This window comes from Scylla paramamosain, chromosome 5 (genome assembly GCF_035594125.1).
Source record: "Scylla paramamosain isolate STU-SP2022 chromosome 5, ASM3559412v1, whole genome shotgun sequence".
Lineage (NCBI taxonomy): Eukaryota > Metazoa > Arthropoda > Malacostraca > Decapoda > Portunidae > Scylla > Scylla paramamosain.
This window is the reverse complement of record NC_087155.1, coordinates 32,682,556-32,700,988: the sequence shown is the minus strand read 5'-3', so window position 1 is coordinate 32,700,988 and position 18,433 is coordinate 32,682,556. Positions and strand designations below refer to the sequence as shown.

Here is an 18,433-nt window from a genome sequence, read left to right as displayed (position 1 = left end):
ACGATGACCAGAAGGGACGACGCATGCAGGTGTGTCAGGACATCCTCGAGCGTCTGGAAACTGAACCAGACTTGCTCAGGAGAGTCATCACCGGCGATGAGTCCTGGGTATTTGAGTACGACCCGGAGACCAAACGCCAGAGCCTTCAATGGAAGAGTCCGGCGTCGCCACGGCCGAAGAAAGCAAGGCAGTCCAGGTCCAGCTTCAAGGTCATGTTGATCGCTTTCTTCGATGTGAGGGGCATCGTCCACTGCGAGTTCTTGCCACAGGGCCAGACAGTCAACCAACATGTGTACAAAGAAGTACTGCGGCGTCTGCTTCGTGCAGTGCGCGAGAAGAGGCGGGAGTTGTGGCAGGGCAACTCGTGGCTGCTTCACCACGACAATGCGCCTGCTCACAATGCCCTGAGCATCAGAGAGTTCTTGGCCAAGAAGAACATCGCCGTGCTGGAGCAACCGCCCTACTCACCTGACCTCGCTCCGTGCGACTTCTTCCTCTTCCCCAAGCTCAAGGAGGTCATGAAGGGGACCCGTTTTGATGATGCGGACGACATCAAAAAGGCCGTGACGACGGAGCTGAGGAGCATCCCGCAAGAATCCTTCCAGCAGTGCATGCAAGCCTGGCAGAGAAGGATGGACAAGTGCATGCGGTGCCAGGGGGATTACTTCGAAGGAGATAACCTATAGTTTGTAGCCTGGATGTGAAATAAAACTTGTGTGGCACCAGTCCTGGAACTTTAATGACACACATCGTATATATATATATATATATATATATATATATATATATATATATATATATATATATATATATATATATATATATATATATATGTTTTTTAATCAAAAAATCATGTTACTTATTCATCATAATATTACTACTTGTCAAGTGGAGCACCAGCCTTAAAACAGATATGACTACAGAAGCAAATTAACTCTTTATTCATGTATATACCAGGTCAACATCCCTGCAGAGGAGACAGCTAAGACAAGATGCACACACACACACACACACACACACACACACACACACACACACACACACATTTCAAATCCACCTATGTTCTAGCCCTCTACAGGGAGGAGAGACAGCTATTCACCAATCACCCCACGATGGAGATGACCTGCACAAGGATATCTGGGCCTTTCAACACCACAGTCCAATAGCAAAACTGGTCTGGCTTTGCTACACTTTAACAGGTCCATCCCCTTTCCCACACTGCATTCATCCTACTGTCATCATCTCTCATCACATGTTTCAATCTTAGTCTCATTTACTTTCAAATTCACGAGCAGACACATCATCCAAGACTAGACTAATGTGCATTGTCAATTCCTGAGATAGAGTTTCTAAAAATTAATATATATATGTGTGTGTGTGTGTGTGTGTGTGTGTGTGTGTGTGTGTGTGTGTGTGTGTGTGTGTGTGTGTGTGTGTGTGTGTGTGTGTGTGTAATTTTCATTCCTAACTAATGTGAGAGCACAATAAAAAGCTTAAATGGACATTTTTTGTAACATAATGAAATAAGGTATGATATCTTGCCTTGGCTGTCTCTTTTCAAGTATGATGTCAATCTGGTACATGAAATAAAATAGTAAACTTCAGACAATTTTCAATTCAGTAAAATTTATCAACATTAATTAAAACACCAGGTACTACAAATTTAAATTTGAAAACAAAACAAAATTGGCATAAATTCATTGCAGAGTCAGTTGTACTATCACACCCTGTGGCTTAAAACATCAACATATCCACTATACCTACATTTAAAATGTAACTAATTAACCCCTTCTTGCCCAAGCCAGACAGTGTCACACTGCTCCCCCATGACCATCTTTTTAGCTGTAAACATGTGTTGAAAATATCTTCAATTATATTCTTATTTTGCCTTACCAGAAGGATGTTTGATTCCTTTCTCCAAAAATACAATAAATACAACAAAAAATTCAGTTTTGACACATATCTGTCTGTGAATATTTGTATTTGTTGTATATAGTAATAAAACAGATGTAAAAGTGAGTTTGGTGAGATCATGGTGATAAATACGACAACAATACGTGTAGTGGTGCCTACTTACTGTAAGCTGAGGGCAAGAAGACAAGAAAATGTCTGAACACAGACATACAACTAGCAATGGTAAGCTCCAAGCTGTGTCACAGAACACAGGTGTGACATCAAGCTGGCCATCATCAAGTATGTACACCAAAAATTTTCATCTACTCTTCCAGCAACTCATCTTCTTCCCATAATTCTCTCTCATTGACTGAATGATGACTCATTCACTGTTACTCTTAGCTTTGCTCAAATACCATGGCACATATGATGTGTCAGAGTCATGCAACATGACTGAAATTATGTACGAAATAAAGAAACATTATGCAATATGGCGAGGCAAAGACGAAACCAGGAAGTATTTCTCTCTTGCTTGTATCTTGGGGAAAACTAAATATACTTATTAATCATCATCACTGATGTGGTAAGCTGAGATGTACCAGCTCATGAGGTCTCTATGTTGTGATTAGTTGGAGGGCAGACCTTATTCTTTGCTTATTGCCAAATAACATCATCTAAGGATGCATAATATGGATCAAGAAACTACTCCTCTATATAAGAAGTAAGTTGTAATGAAAGGGTACATATTCTGGGGTGCAGGAGTGAGGTCTATGTGAATGTAAATGCATATGCTGTGGGCATGAAGGGGTTAAGACAATGAAAATCTACACTATAAATATAATTCACTGCCCTATTTTCTTGTTCACTTTCACTTACATGTCATCTCTGAATGTAGGCTATAATGACTCTTACATTATTCCTTTGTGAGCACATCTTGGATTATCTGGTATGCCTTTGTAGCACATTCAACAAAGCCAGGCCCATCACGGTGAGGAGGGTATGTGGAAACACCAAAGGCCAAATGGTCGTCCCGAATATGGTACCTGAAAAGAAAAGGATATAAGGCAGAAAATAATGGCAAGAAATGCTATCTAGCACCACTGCTTCTGGTCATGGGATGAAAATGAAAATATAGAGAAACAATTACATACAAATTTTTTACCACTCAGAGCCAATGATGTTCTATCCATTCTTAGAAACAAGTGAAGTATTCTTTCCTGAGAGCACTTCACATTAAGATGAAAGAAGCAGTGTAGTAGTAAGTTTATTATTATTCACTTCCATGTAATGACAAGAAAAATCAGATTAGTCACTTTTGTAGTTCTGAGGCAATGTCAGATTCATCTTACCATGTCATCTACCAGCACCATAATATTCATTTATTGTTGTTTACTTATTCTGAGCTGGATGGATACTGAGTGCTATGCTACCACTACAACACAATCAAGTCCACATGGTCAGGTGGCCAGCCACACCCCCTCACCTGGATCCCTACCTGCCTCCAGCCACTACCCAGATATCCACCAGCAACAAAGACAGATAACTCCAGGATCCATAGTTTTTTTTTATTTTTATTTTTTTTATTTATTTTTTTTTTTTTTTTTTAAGTTAGGTGGTGTTGTCCCAGAGGGGAACTTGGTTTAGACAGGGATCCTCCTCAGTCTGCTGTTCTTTTTTTTTTTTTTTGTCTGTGTGAACTTTTGCTGTGACTTCTTTAAGAGTACAAAGTAAATATTGATTTTTTTGTTGCTAACTTTTTTCTTTTTCATTTAAACCAGTAACCTTTTTACCTTTTTTGTGGTCACTGAGGAGAGTACTTCATGTTTTAAAGTATTTTTTTATTGGTTAGTCTTTTGGTGTTCTAAATAGGCCAGCATTATATATATATATATATATATATATATATATATATATATATATATATATATATATATATATATATATATATATATATATATATATATATATATATATATATATATATATATATATATATAACCATGGAATCAGCACAATAAATTTTGAGCATCAATGAACAATGTGAAACTTCATGTTCAAGTTGTTGAGCTGAAGAATCTGCAGACCTCCTGACATAAAACAACAAGAGAGCTGTTCACCTTAAGACACCCTGAGCATGACACAGAAGCCAAATTGATAGCACCAAATTCAAGATATTTCCTCAATTGATGTTTGTCACAGGAATACTGACAAACATGTCAGTATTCCTGCACTACTTCCTTTTCCAAAACACTCAAAATTACATAATACTGTATTCTATCACAAATAAAAAAACATACATACCCAACACCTAAGCCATTCCTGACTACAGGTGCAAATCCTCCAAAACCAATTTCATCTGAGGGCAGAGTTGAGGTGGAGATGATGATGTGGTTTATCTTGGCATATGCAGGATCAGTGAAAATGTCTGGCATAGGGGAGCCACTAGCCTCTGCTAGTTTCCGCAATGCAAACAGGTGCCTATCAAAACCTTGCCCTGAAAAGTAGTATAAAACATAAATCATGCCTTAAGTTGTGGTCAGCTTTTTCAAAGTCATAAATAATGATGCTAGCAGTGGGCAGTAGAGGCTCAGATTATCCATGATTGAAAGTAAGATGCAATATATGGACACCAGCAAGTGGAGACTTTCCTACTACTCCAAGCCACAGACATATGAACAGGTATGTGACATTATGACAACACCAGTCATGTGCCTCCATTCTGCCAACCACCGCACATCTGTGCACTTCTCTGTCAAACTTTAACTGTCTATAAAATACAGACAAGTACAGATATAGTATATATTCCATACAGAACATTCTTTGCCTAAAATAATATGATCTCTAATACTTAACACCTAGTATGAAAAATACACTGTACATAGATGTAGATAAATAAAGTACACAGACAGATGAAAACATAAATAGACAGTATACACAGACAGACAACTAGACAAATAGAATGGTAAAAAATTAAACAAAAGTACATGTGCATCAAATAATCTTACCCATAGCTGCCTCTTTGGTCAAGTTGCCATGCATTTTTGAGCATTCCATCATCAATTTCTTGAGTTCAGAATGACTTGGGAGTTGTGCCTGGGTGATGGCCTTGCAGAAAGCTTGGGTCTCCAGCGTGGCAGGGCGGACGGTCTCTGTGCGGCCATGTTTGAAAGCTGCCGTGCTGCATGACTCATACGTGGGGACAGTTTCACCATTTTGAAGGTAGTAAGCTGCCTGTAAACCACAAAAATTGTATCCTCATAATGTTAATAAGCACAATTATATACATATATAAATATACATATTGTACTGTTTGTTTCACCTGTTTATGTCATTGTAAGTGCTTGTGAATAATTGGAAAGAAATGAAGACAGACAAAAAGGAAACTCTGATCTGAAAACAATAAGGTCAATGTTTTTATGAAGTCTTAATAATGAAAATATATTGGTCTAATAATCTAAACACTATGCAAAATCAACTGTGGTATCATAATCAAAATTTCCTAAAATGTATTGCAACTCCTTGAAACTTATTTGATCATGCATATAGCAGCTAACAGAGGTTTTCAGTGTAGGAAATACCTTAAAAGATAAAGTATAATTAGAAAGAATATGTTCAAGATACATACATATATAATATCATCATAAAACCAGTTCTACTATATGGGTACAAAACATGTACAACTGTGCAGAAGGAACAAAGATCAACTATATTTAAGAATATGGTGTTGAGGAAGATTCAGAGCCCGATCCTGAACAAAGAAACATGACAGAGGAGAATACAAGGAAGCTGAGTGAGATATATGCAAATTCCTCAACAGATGTTGTCAAAGTAAGAAGAATGAAGGGGGATGGACATGTAGCTAGGATGCAGGAAGACAGATTACATAGAAGTTGGATGGATATGGTAGGGATGAAAGAGGTCAACCTGAAAGACTGAGGAGCAGATGGGAATATAATATAAAGAATTAGTTTGAGAAGCTGAGAAACATGGACTGAAAAGACTGGAGAAATACAGCACAAGACAGAGAAAGATAGTGAGTCCTCATGTCACCAGTTATGCTTATATAAGAAAATTCATGACCACCAGAATGAGTGAAAGTTCAAGTGAGAGATCATGTACATTCTTAGCTAAAAATATAAGGGAATATGCATGCTAAATGAATAATATTCAAGTGTGTGTATGTGTGTGTGTGTGTGTGTGTGTGTGTGTGTGTGTGTGTGTGTGTGTGTGTGTGTGTGTGTGTGTGTGTGTGTGTGTGTGTGTGTGTGTGTGTGTGTGTGTGTGTGTGTGTGTGTGTGTGTGTGTGTGTGTGTGTGTGTGTGTGTGTGTGTGTGTGTGTGTGTGTGTGTGTGTGTGTGTGTGTGTGTGTGTGTGTGTGTGTGTGTGTGTGTGTAATAATAATAATAATAATAATAATAAACGGTTTATTCTTTAGGCAGTCAACAAACTGAAAATATACATTGGGGGTGGGGAAATACTTGACATTAATCCTAAAGGTAAGTCAAATCTAGAAGAGACTATTGATTGATGGCTCGCACCATGGTGGGAATTGCACTGAGTCTGTACCGGTCCGTACGTGGCGCCTTTAGGGGCGTTATCTTATTGTGGTGCCTGGTGGCACGGGTAGGGCGAGGCGCGTCAGGCGGCAGCAAGCTTCTGAGACGTGGATGATTCAGAAGTCCCCTTCCAAACTTCTCTAGAGCCTCACTGTACCTGGTGGATAGTCTGGACAGCTTCAGGGTGTTCAGGGCTTCTTCATAGGTGGTGTATGCAGGGCCAAGGATGACCCTGCACGCCCTTTTCTGCACACTCTCCAACTGTAGCTGTTGAGTTTGTGTGAGGGAGGAGGACCACGCTGGGGAGGCGTACATGAGTTTGGGGAGGATGAAAGTAAGATACACCCCTCTTAACTCATCTGTCGGCGTCCCCAGCGACCTGAGTCTGCGCAGCATGTACAGCCTGTAGGTAGCTGATCTTATGGTGCTGGCGACATGCTGCTTCCAGGTCAGCTGGTCGTCCACCGTGACTCCGAGGAGCTTGGCACATCGGACCACCTGGAGGGGGTGAGGGCCCACTGAGAGCTGGGGAGGGGGCACTGGTACAGAGGAGGTACAGAAATGCATCACCACAGTTTTGTTGTGGTTGATGGTCATCCTGCTCTCCTCCGTCCACATCTGCAGCCGCTCCAGGATCGCTTGCAGTGGCGAGTAGTCCGGGTTCTTGGTGGAAACTGGGACGCCCACGGTGCAGTCGTACACATACTTCCAGCGATGGGGGGTGTCAGTGAGGGCGTCGTTAATGAGGAGGAGGAAGCATAGAGGACCCATCTTGGTCCCCTGGGGGACCCCACAAGTCAGCTGTTGGAAAGTAGAGACAGAGCCCTGATAGCGAACGGCCTGACGCCTCCCTGTGAGGAAGTCGGCTAGCCACGCTATCAGGTTAGGAGGGAGACCCAGACTCACTGCCTTGCTGATGACAACAGTGTGATCAACAAGATCAAAAGCCTTTTTGAAGTCCACAAAAGCAACAGCTAGAGAGGTGTTTCGCTTGTCCAGGTGGCTGTGGATGAATTCAAGGAAGCTGGTCAGGTAATGGGAGGTGGAGGTGGCTTTAATATTTCCAAACTGTCTGATATCCACGGTATTACAGATTTTGGTGTAGGCCCAGTCATATACAAAATCTTCACAAATAAGGCTAGGGATGGGGGTGATAGAGACTGGTCTGAGGTCATTGAGTGACTGTGGACTGGAGGTTTTGGGGATGGGGGTGACGTAAGATGTCTTCCAGTCCTCGGGGCAAGAGTGTTGGGAGAGTGAAGCGTTTATTATTGAGCATAGCGGTGTTGCTAGCTCTACAGCAAATTCCTTGTAAATTTTTATAGGAAGGTCAGTGGGTGTGGTGGATCTTGGTTTGAATTTGAGTATTCTCTTAAAAACATCCACCGCCTGGACACTGGGGGGATGAGAGGGGGCCGGAAGATAGGCAGGAAGCAGAGTGGTGTGGAGGGGAGGAAAGGTTTGACAGATAGCAGCAAAGTGATCGTTCATCTCCTGAGCCGCGAGAGTAGCAGGAAGGTGTGAGGTGCAAGGAAGAGACGAAGTGTGCTTTTGTAGGCCACACAAAGCTTTGATCTTATCGTACCACTGTCTGTTGTTGGTCAGCTTGAGGTGGTGTATCTTGTCTGGGTAATAGTTTGCCTTTGCAGCCTTAATCTCCCTGATTACTCTGTTTCTTAGTTTCCTGTAAAGGACCGGGCAGGAGTGGAACGCCCAGGTCCGCTGACGCATGAGTCTTTTAATGTGGGGTGTCATCCAGGGAGCATCAGAAGGGTGCGTTGTGACGCTCTTGGTTGGGAAGTAGTGGTGGAAGGCCTCTGTGGTGGTGGTGACGTAATTCTGCCATTTTAAGTGGACGTCCTCCACAACCAGCACTTCGGTCCACGGGTGTTGTGTCACCCACTGCCCAAACTCCCTCATGGCTGAGTCAGGCATGGGGCGGTGGGTCCTGGTGACGGCTGACTGGGGGGTCGAGGTGGTGGGTGTGGGTGTCCACAGTATGGAGAGGTGGGTGCTCCGTCCCATGGGAGGCAGCGGTTTGGGGGGCGAGTACTGCTGGCCCAGGTCTGTCAGTATAAGGTCGAGGATGGCTTGCTGGTGGGTGGGGAAGTCCGCGACCTGGGTGAGGTGTAGCTGGTGTAGAATATCGTTGATATCTAATCTGTTAAAGTCCCCACAGATGACCAGTTTGGCGGCAGGATACTTCACCCTCAGGGCATCAGCAGTGTCGACGATATGAGCGGTGAGTAACGGTGCTGTGGTGGCTCGTGGGGGGTGGTACACGACGCACACGATGATGGAGGCCGTGTTGCTGGGATGGCAGGGGGGCGTGACTCTCACCCACAGGGCCTCTACACCGGCCGGAATATCGACAGGGAGGTGTGAGGGGCTGAGGGAAGAGCGGCAGAAAACGGCTACTCCCCCCCCCCTGCGTCCTGACCTCAAGTGATGGTAGAGCTGGTAACCCTGCATTGAGCACACCTCAGGAACAATCTGCCACGCCTCAGTAATCGCTACAATGTCTGCACAAGTAGAACTCACCGTCACGATTAATTCGTCCATTTTGTTGGCTAAAGATGTTGCATTGAATAAGAGGAGGGAGGGTAAACTGTACCAAATCCGAGGTACTTCAATGTGCCTGTATTCCTTCTTCCCTACCCTGCGGTCAACTCTGGCACTTGAGGTCACAACCTTGATGGGACGCACTTGTTTCCCTCCCCTCGACCCGCGGTTCCGAAATAGTTTCAGGGTCTTAAGGCACTTTATCACGTTGGGCGGTGGGTAACCTGATCCTCGCCTGCGTCGTAGGAGGTAGTTGCGTTCGTACGTTTGCACTGGAGCACCCATTGTTCTTTATGTGTCACCACTCACTCGCTAAATGTGTTCACAAGTACAGGAGTTTCACCAGGGCGAGCCTAAAACTAAAAGCTAAGAGTTGAAAACAGAAACAAAAACAAAAATAAGGTCGCTATCACTAGTGGCAGGGGAAGGCCAACAAGCTGGCCGAGGCTGCCCGAGAGCGCCAAGGGTCACACGTCCTGCCCGTGTGAGGTCAGAACAGTGTGTGTGTGTGTGTGTGTCTGTGTGTGTGTGTGTGTGTGTGTGTGTGTGTGTGTGTGTGTGTGTGTGTGTGTGTGTGTGTGTGTGTGTGTGTGTGTGTGTGTGTGTGTGTGTGTGTGTGTGTGTGTCCTTAGGTACCTAAATGCATTGTATGCAAACATTCAAGTGTGTGTGTGTGTGTGTGTGTGTGTGTGTGTGTGTCCTTAGGTACCTAAATGCACTGCATGCAAACATTCAAGCATTTTTCATGGCTCCTCATTTAGTGCTGTATCTCAAAAATTATCATATCAATATCTATGTGAACAAGAATGTTCTCTGCAATAAAATTTGCCAGTCCAAACAAGAAAACAAAAAACAGAGAACCTGTTCCTTCCTTACTTAATGGAAAGTAAAAATTTCCTGTGAAAGATCCATACCCTTCTGCCCTTATTCCATCAATAACAATTACAAATGACATGTGTATTAAATCCTAAAGTTTAAGTATATAACTACTTGTAAAACATGTGTTCAAAATCTTTTTTGGGGGATGTGGAATTTACCTGTAGTCCAAGTTGCATAAGGGCATCAGGAGATAATTTGTTTTTCTTGCACAGTTTCTTTCCAAAAAATTGTGGTTCTAGCACATCACATTTAAGGGCACTCGTGTTGGCCTCATAACTCTGGTGAGCTTTGTCTATGGCTGCTTCTAGGCTTGGAGTCAATGTGAACTCTGAAAAAAAGTAAATAAATATAAAATGGTAAATAATAATAATAATAATAATAATAATAATAATAATAATAATAATAATAATAATAATAATAATAATAACAACAACAACAACAGTAATAATAACAGCAGCAACAACAACAACAACAACAACAACAACAACAACAACATAATAATAATAATAATAATAATAATAATAATAATAATAATAATAATAAAAATAATAATGCATACATACATACATACGAGTATATACGAGTACATACATACACACATACATACACCATGGCTGTCTCTACCACCAAAAGTGTACACATTGATTTACCCCGACCCCTTCATAATGGTACCATTCCCTACCCCATAATTACAGTACTCCAATCCTTAAGACCTGAGAACCTCACACAAACTAAACAAGAGTATCACTAACTACCAGCACTTCCAAGTCATACCCAGCCTGCGGACAAGTTTTGAAGCATCAATGGGGGCAGGTCTGCTGTCAGAGTTGATTGAAGGTCTGTTGGCAAGGTCCTTTGTTATTTCAGTGAAGTAGTTCATGACTGCCACTCCATCCCCCCACCCGTGTTCAAAGTTGAGTGCCAACTGACTATCAGCCGTGCAGATCAGGGAGAAGGACTTGTCAAACCACCTAATAAAAAATAAATCATTGAGACTTGTAGATTTGTCAGTCATCAACAAAAGTATGTCCTAAATGTATTCTGAGTAAAGGTTTAAGAATATAAAAAAAATGCAAGTGTATGACAGCATGGGTTTTCATTTGTCACCAGTGTACAAACTTATTTTTGAAAGTGATGCTGAACAAAAGGAAAGACAAAGCCTTTCAATCTACTTGAGGAGTTGACATGTTACATTATGGTTATTTTTATTTCTTTATCACAGTTATCACTCCTGTCACTGTCCCCTCTTCATCATCATTATCAACAACATTGTCATTCTATCATCATCATCATCATTGTCATCATTGGCATTATAACCATCATTATCACTGACATCATCATCATCATCATCCCTACCATCAATAAGGAGCACATGATACCCTGCTACTCCATTCTTGTGTGTCCTTCAAATAAATCTCTCCCTTTCCTGTCACAGTATTAATCCTCATCACTTTCAGCCTTTAAACCTTTAAAATTTGCCTCACAACTTAAGATGTAGGTCAGATTCAAAACACTCACCGATTGTTACCGTCACCATGAAGGAATGTGTGATAAGTCTTTATAGGGTCGTCGCCGAGAATCGCCTCATCAAACACAATGTTGAAAGCAGCTGCATCAAGGACATCCAGAGCAGCTTCATTTCCTGCTTCCACTAACTCATCACGACACTTGGCCCAGGTATCTCTGTTCTCCGTAGTGAATATGGCAATGGAGCGTTTGGCTGGAGGTGTCTGGTCATTGTAGATGTAGGATACACATGCATGAATGTGCTCAGGTGACAAGATGTTACCTGAAAAATATATCATAGACCTTATTTATAATTTCATGGTGTTGTATAAGCACTTAGATCTCACACTTTCATTATTTTCCACCCTTTCTGTCATTTTAGAAAAGAATAATTTTACCTTTGAAGACCTCTCTATTTCCTATTTCTATGAGAAAATTTTACATCAGCTACCGCATTTTAAGGAAAATCTCAGGTTGTTATATAGATAATGATTAAGACTGCAAGAATCCATGGTCCTTAATTTACCACTATATATATATATATATATATATATATATATATATATATATATATATATATATATATATATATATATATATATATATATATATATATATATATATATATATATATATATATATATATATATATATATATAAGAATAACTACTGTAAGTTACATTCAGCACTAGTATTGATATAAAAATCATAGGCTACACATAGGTATCTTTATCAAATACATGTGAAGGTCATTAATTTATACATACACACATAGACCAGAGAACCACATACCATCTTTGTCAAGCACATCAAAGACATAAAAGTGTCCATTTTTCATGATCAGCATGTGGCGTGCCTTGGGATAAGTGCGAAGGACATCCTTGCCAAGCTTTGGGATGCGAGTGGAGTTGAACATATTGCCAAACTGAGACATGTCCAGAGGAAAGGCCTGATAAAAAAATACAGAAACTAGCAAAACTTTACAATATTAATAAAGGCGGTCTAATGCAAATATATCTCCTGCCATCAATAGCTATTCATCATCACTTTATCAGCATTCAGCTTTTCCTTCTGGCTTGGATAAGTAACATATGATATGCATTATTCCAGTGTCTGTAGACCAAAAATGATCCACATCAAAGATAATGAGGTGAATGATGAATTATTATTATATTCATGTCATTATGAATAATGGAACAAAAGAACCTTCAATAACAATTCTTCCAATTAAACAATGCTAGAAGAACATACTGCACTATTCTATAAATTCCAAGTACACTTACCTTCTGTGCATATGCAGCATAAGATGAAATAGCAGAAGGTGTCCATCTGACAATTTTGCGAAACATGGGTGTGTCGCTCTTAGCTGGATTGAGGTGATACACAACAGGTTCCAACACACTATCTCGTAATGAACGCATGAACCTGAAAAAATAAATAAATAAAAAATAAATAAAATAAAAAAAGATAAAATAACAAGAATTCAAAGCATATTAATTTTTTTCACAAAATTAAATGAGTAATTTTCCATTTTTACATTTTTGAACCAAGCATATCTTACATAACCTACTCTTACAAATATTTTTCATAATTTCATTCTATTTTCTTCATTCCAGTAACCCTTTTAATATCTTCTCCCTTACCTCAGAGACGACACCAATGTGTTGGTAACACGGATCACAGGGTCTGACAACCCTGGCCGCTCCTCAGGATGGAACGCCAAGAAGGGGTTATAATTCAAGACGACGGGAACACGATCACTCAGGTACATGTCAAACCAAGGACCACAGATGTAGCTGGTGTGTTTATTTGCCTGTTGAGGTATAAATATTAAGTGCACTGATAATTTAAGAAGACTCTAATGCTACTTATTTCTCATATGAAATTCATTTGTATGGAAAAAAAAAGTTATATTTTAAAAGGCAAAAACACTAATTCACAGAACAAAACACTATGAAACATATATAATTAATTTTCTTACCTTGTCAATATCTTTCAGCTGAAACTGTAAGGTTGCTCCAATTCCCTCTTTAAACTGGGTCACAAACTTCTCTGTTCTCTGATATTCTTCACTTGATAATATGACTTTCTGCGACCTGAGGTAACGTTCACATGTCTTGTCCAAAGCTGAGAAATGACAACTTGTATAAGGCTTTTGGTTATAATGCAAACTTTTAAAATATACTACCAGTTCATTATAATCATTATCATTATTATCTACACTGATATTTTTCATCCCTTGCTGCCCTCTAGATAGCATTATCCTCTTCCTGCTAACCATAATTATCTCTAATGACACTCTTCCTGGAAACCCCCAAACAGACAGCCATGAAATACTTTAAAATAACTCATCCACAGAATTTATAACTCACTGCATTTTTACTATCACTGATTACTTTTAGCTTTTATGACAAACTTCTACTCTGTAATCTATAATTATTCCCAATAGTTTATTCTTTTCAGTTAACAGCCTTACAAAATATTTTACCTCAGCTCTTTTACACAATTTGATACATCTTCCCTAATCCCTGATCTACTCATGCATAAGCTCTCATCCTTTGCACACTTTTACTTCTCTCTTGAACAACTTATTTATCAGAACTAATCATCTCCACATCCACCACTCCTCTAAAAAAATATATATAATAAAAAAAAGAATCCTCTTATCAGTAGGCAGGAGCAAGAATCTTTTCTGTTAAGGCTTCTGTTCCTCTCACCTGGGATTGGAAGCCTCAGCAGAGATTTCTGGAAGTGCATCGTTGGTATTTTGGACTTGTGGATGTACTGGTAATCGTCACTCTTCACGTCAAAGGTACTGCACCAACTACAGGAAAATATCATTACAAGAATGGTATCATACACATTTTTTTCAGGATTTACACACTACATATAGATATTTATTACTATCATTCTATACTAATATCTTACACCATAAAGTTATCATCCAGCAGTGCCTATGAAACATGATGCTATAAGCAAATAGGCATCTACAATACAAGTGAGGAACACTGCCCATATGACTGAAATAAGTACCACTCATGCTGTACATCCCATTACAAACTATACATTCTTCTTTACAACTATTCATTCCTCCTCACTCTTCAACAACACATCTGAAGTTACCTTCATCACATACAATTTCAGAGGTTCTTGACTAATACTATCAGAATAAATGGAATATAAGAAAACATGTGATGATTTTCTTTTATTATTTTTTTGTAGGAGGGACACTGGCCAAGGGCAACAAAAATCCAATAAATAAAAAAAAATCCCACTGAGATGCCAGTCCCAGAAAAGGGTCCAAAGTGGTAGTAAAAAATTGAAGGATAAGTGTCTTGAAACCTCCTTCTTCAAGGAATTCAAGTCACAGGAAGGTGGAAATACAGAAGCAGGCAGGGAATTCCAGAGTTTACCAGAGAAAGGGATGAATGACTGAGAATACTGGTTAACTCTTGCATTAGAAAGGTGGATAGAATAGGGGTGAGAGAAAGAAGAAAGTCTTGTGCAGCGAGGCCACAGGAGCAGGGGAGGCACTTTTTTTTTTTTATGTAGTAGGGACACTGGCCAAGGGCAACAAAAGTCCAATAGAAAAAATGCCCACTGAAATGCCAGTCCATAAAAGGGTCCAAAGTGGTAGTTAAAAATTGAAGGATAAGTGTCTTGAAACCTCCCTCTTCAAGGAATTCAAGTCATAGGAAGGTGGAAATACAGAAGCAGGCAGGGAATTCCAGAGTTTACCACAGAAAGGGATGAATGATTGAGAATACTGGTTAACTCTTCCATTAGAGAGGTGGACAGAATAGGGGTGAGAAAAAGAAGAAAGTCTCGTGCAGCGAGGCCACGGGAGGAGGGGAGGCATGCAGTTAGCAAGATCAGAAGAGTAGTTAGCATGAAAATAGCAGTAGAAGACAGCTAGAGATGCAACACTGCGGTGATGAGAGAGAGGCTGAAGACAGTCAGTTAGAGAGAAGTTGATCAGACAAAAAGCTTTTGATTCCACCCTGTCTAGAAGAGCGGTATGAGTGGAACCCGCCAGATATGTGCAACATACTCCATACATGGACGGATAAGGTCCTTGTACAGTTAGCACCTGGGGGAGTGAGAAAAACTGGTGGAGATGTCTCAGAATGCTTAACTTTATAGAAGCTGTTTTAGCTAGAGATGAGATGTGAAATTTCCAGTTCAGATTATAAGTAAAGGGCAGACCGTGGATGTTCAGTGTAGAAGAGGAGGACAGTTGAGTGTCACTGAAGAAGAGGGGATAGTTGTCTGGAAGGTTGTGTCAAGTTGATAGATGGAGGAATTGAGTTTTTGAGGCAATGAACAATACCAAGTTTGCTCTGCCCCAATCAGAAATTTTAGAAAGATCAGAAGTCAGGCATTCTGTGGCTTCCCTGCCTGAAATGTTTACTTCCTGAAGGGTTGGATGTCTATGAAAAGACATGGAAAATGAATGAAGAATGATACTGCTGAAGTAAATAAGAAGACAGGAACTCCCTGGTTGCTTCTATATTTCCTCCTTCCTATGACTTGAACTCTTTCAAGAGGGAGGTTTCAAGACACTTATTCTTCAATTTTCAATTAATCTTTTGACATCTTTTTTTAGGACTGGCACCTCAGTGTGATTTTTCTTCTGTTTTGTTTCCCTCAGCCTTTGACCCTCTTACATAGAAAAAATAATAACAAATAAATAAATATGTATTCATAAACAAAAATAAATAAATAAAATAATATATTGATGTGCAGATTTCATTGTATAATGCAAGCAATATCTGTCTTTTGCCTCCTACTCTGCTATAAATTTGTCTGATCACAGGTGGCATGAGTAAAGAACACAAAATGTTTGAAATGATTCCAAGTTTCATCTAGGTGGTATTTTATCAATTTAATTACACCATCACATTTATGACTTTTTTCTTTTATCAGTACTAATCAAATAACTGTTGTGGATGCTTAGTAATTAATATAAATTATACACAACAAACATTTCACATCATTCAGTTCACTTAACCTCATCATAAGATCCACATTTGCATTCTATCAAGTTTTGACAAATGTATTTGAGTTCTAGAATCACTGCTGAGTTTAATAATATCAACCAAAATGGACTGTCTTGTATAAGAGATGAGCTAAGACAAAGCAGAAATATAAAATCCAGAGCATGTGTGTCTGATAGCCTTTCTTCTTAGTAGGTACTTGTCAGTTATTTTACATTAAACTCTTGATGCTTTCAGAAATGCTTCTCACTAAATATCGGAGACTGTGTTTTTGCACATGAAAAATATAAACTAATCAGGTAATGTAATGCAAATTCTGAGCTACCTATACTGAAGAAGTGAGAAAAAATTTTGATGCTAATTTGGACAAGAGGATATTGTTACATAACTTTTAAATCAGGCAACAAACTAACACTCACACTGGGCTGCTGTGGAGCCGACACATTGCCACTCCTCTCCCCAAGCCTGCTGTCTGCTGGGAAGGTGAAGATAACTGATATAAGGAATTGAAATTAATTAAGTGTTTTCTTAAAGACACAGGTAGATATACACTGACAAACAAAAAAATAATATGCAAATAGACAAACTCTGATAGATAGGTAGTTAGATAAATAAATAAATGGATAGATAGACAGATAAAGATAGATAAACAGATAGATAGATAGATGGATAGAAAGGTATTTAAGTAGACAAATACACAAATACACAGACATATAGACTGAGTTGAATAAATAGGTAGACAATTATATAGATAGGAGAGAGCGAGAGAGAGAGAGAGAGAGAGAGAGAGAGAGAGAGAGAGAGAGAGAGAGAGAGAGAGAGAGAGAGAGAGAGAGAGAGAGAGAGAGAGAGAGAGAGAGAGAGAGAGATACAGATAAATAGATAGGCAAACATAAAAAATAAATAAATATGAATAAACACATACCATAGATACAATGGGAAGACACCCAGTAAACAGAAGCATAAATAAATAAATAAATATACTACAAATATATGTAGGCATATGGACCACTGTATGGAGAAAAATAAATATGTACGTTCGTATGTACAGAAACAAAAATAAGGAAATCTAAACAAGTTCAAAGATATGAATATTTACGAATAAACAAGAACACATACTGAGGCATGATCAACAACAAACAACAAAACAAGAAATATGTTTACCTGGACCACACATCTCCCCAAGTGCCTCCCATGAGCCGTCAACATCTTTGCCATCTGCTGCTACCTGGAGAACAGCTGTAATGAAACTAAGGTGTCAGTTCAGTATGGAGTGGTGTGTGTGTGTGTGTGTGTGTGTGTGTGTGTGTGTTCACTCTTCCCAAAAATGTTTATGCTCATTTTGCCACAATGGATAAGAAAATTACTCATTTACAACTTGAAATGGTTGTTATGCCTGGCTGTGATGACAAGCTTAAAACCCATGGTAGTGGAATGTAGTGTTTACTATTAAAATAATTACTTATGTTATAATTGATTGTGTTCAAGTAGAGAAAGATAAAGTTGCTTTAAAATTCTTAGCCAGAGAGAAATTGACAGATAGGTAGAGGAAATGAGGACATGATTAACTCAAGAAGATTACAACACAAAATAGGTGTATAGATTTTTACCACCTTGCTTCTAATATTTAAAAGGAATATCTGGGAACTCTTGTCTATCACTTGTACTCTGAGTAGCTGACAAAGGAGCTAATTCAAGATAACTAATAAATATAAAACAAAAATCATTTTATTTGTCAGTAAGCAAAAAATCCTATCTGTGTCAGGCTGCACAAAGATAATTCAAGCTTCTGGAAAAATGCAAGGCACTTGTGTTGACATGGAATACCCAGCTGGGTGGGCCACGTCTGGCAGGTCTGAGTTGCCAGTTGTGTATTTTCCTTGTAGTGTTACTAGGTCAGATGAGGATACTTTCTCTCTCTCTCTCTCTCTCTCTCTCTCTCTCTCTCTGGCAAGAGATACGATCATTTAGGGATATGATCACTTACATCACAAGACGAACATGGTGTGTGTGTGTGTGTGTATTTCTCTCTCTCTCTCT

The 18,433-nt window shown here is 39.5% G+C and overlaps 1 protein-coding gene across 9 annotated transcripts in view; it reads right to left on the bottom strand.

Annotated features, from left to right (window-relative positions):
* Nucleotides 1-1,368: 1,368 nt before the first annotated feature.
* LOC135100853 (carnitine O-palmitoyltransferase 2, mitochondrial-like) overlaps nt 1,369-18,433 on the bottom strand; it is an 18,152-nt gene continuing 1,087 nt past the window's right edge. The window contains exons 2-14 of one of the 9 annotated variants that reach the window (XM_064004345.1): nt 17,558-17,632; nt 16,813-16,868; nt 14,114-14,220; nt 13,378-13,523; nt 13,040-13,209; nt 12,680-12,821; nt 12,189-12,345; nt 11,409-11,679; nt 10,665-10,861; nt 10,049-10,218; nt 4,899-5,124; nt 4,195-4,387; nt 1,369-2,936 (exon numbers count right to left, since the gene is read on the bottom strand). In XM_064004345.1, coding sequence (XP_063860415.1) covers nt 2,807-2,936; nt 4,195-4,387; nt 4,899-5,124; nt 10,049-10,218; nt 10,665-10,861; nt 11,409-11,679; nt 12,189-12,345; nt 12,680-12,821; nt 13,040-13,209; nt 13,378-13,523; nt 14,114-14,220; nt 16,813-16,868; nt 17,558-17,611 — 2,019 coding nt within the window. In that variant the 5' untranslated portion in view covers nt 17,612-17,632 and the 3' untranslated portion in view covers nt 1,369-2,806. Of the gene's footprint in view, nt 2,937-4,194; nt 4,388-4,898; nt 5,125-6,157; nt 7,251-10,048; nt 10,219-10,664; nt 10,862-11,408; nt 11,680-12,188; nt 12,346-12,679; nt 12,822-13,039; nt 13,210-13,377; nt 13,524-14,113; nt 14,221-16,812; nt 16,887-17,557; nt 17,633-18,433 lie in introns of those variants that run through there. The other 8 variants (XM_064004344.1, XM_064004346.1, XM_064004337.1 and 5 more) reach the window with 8 other exon arrangements.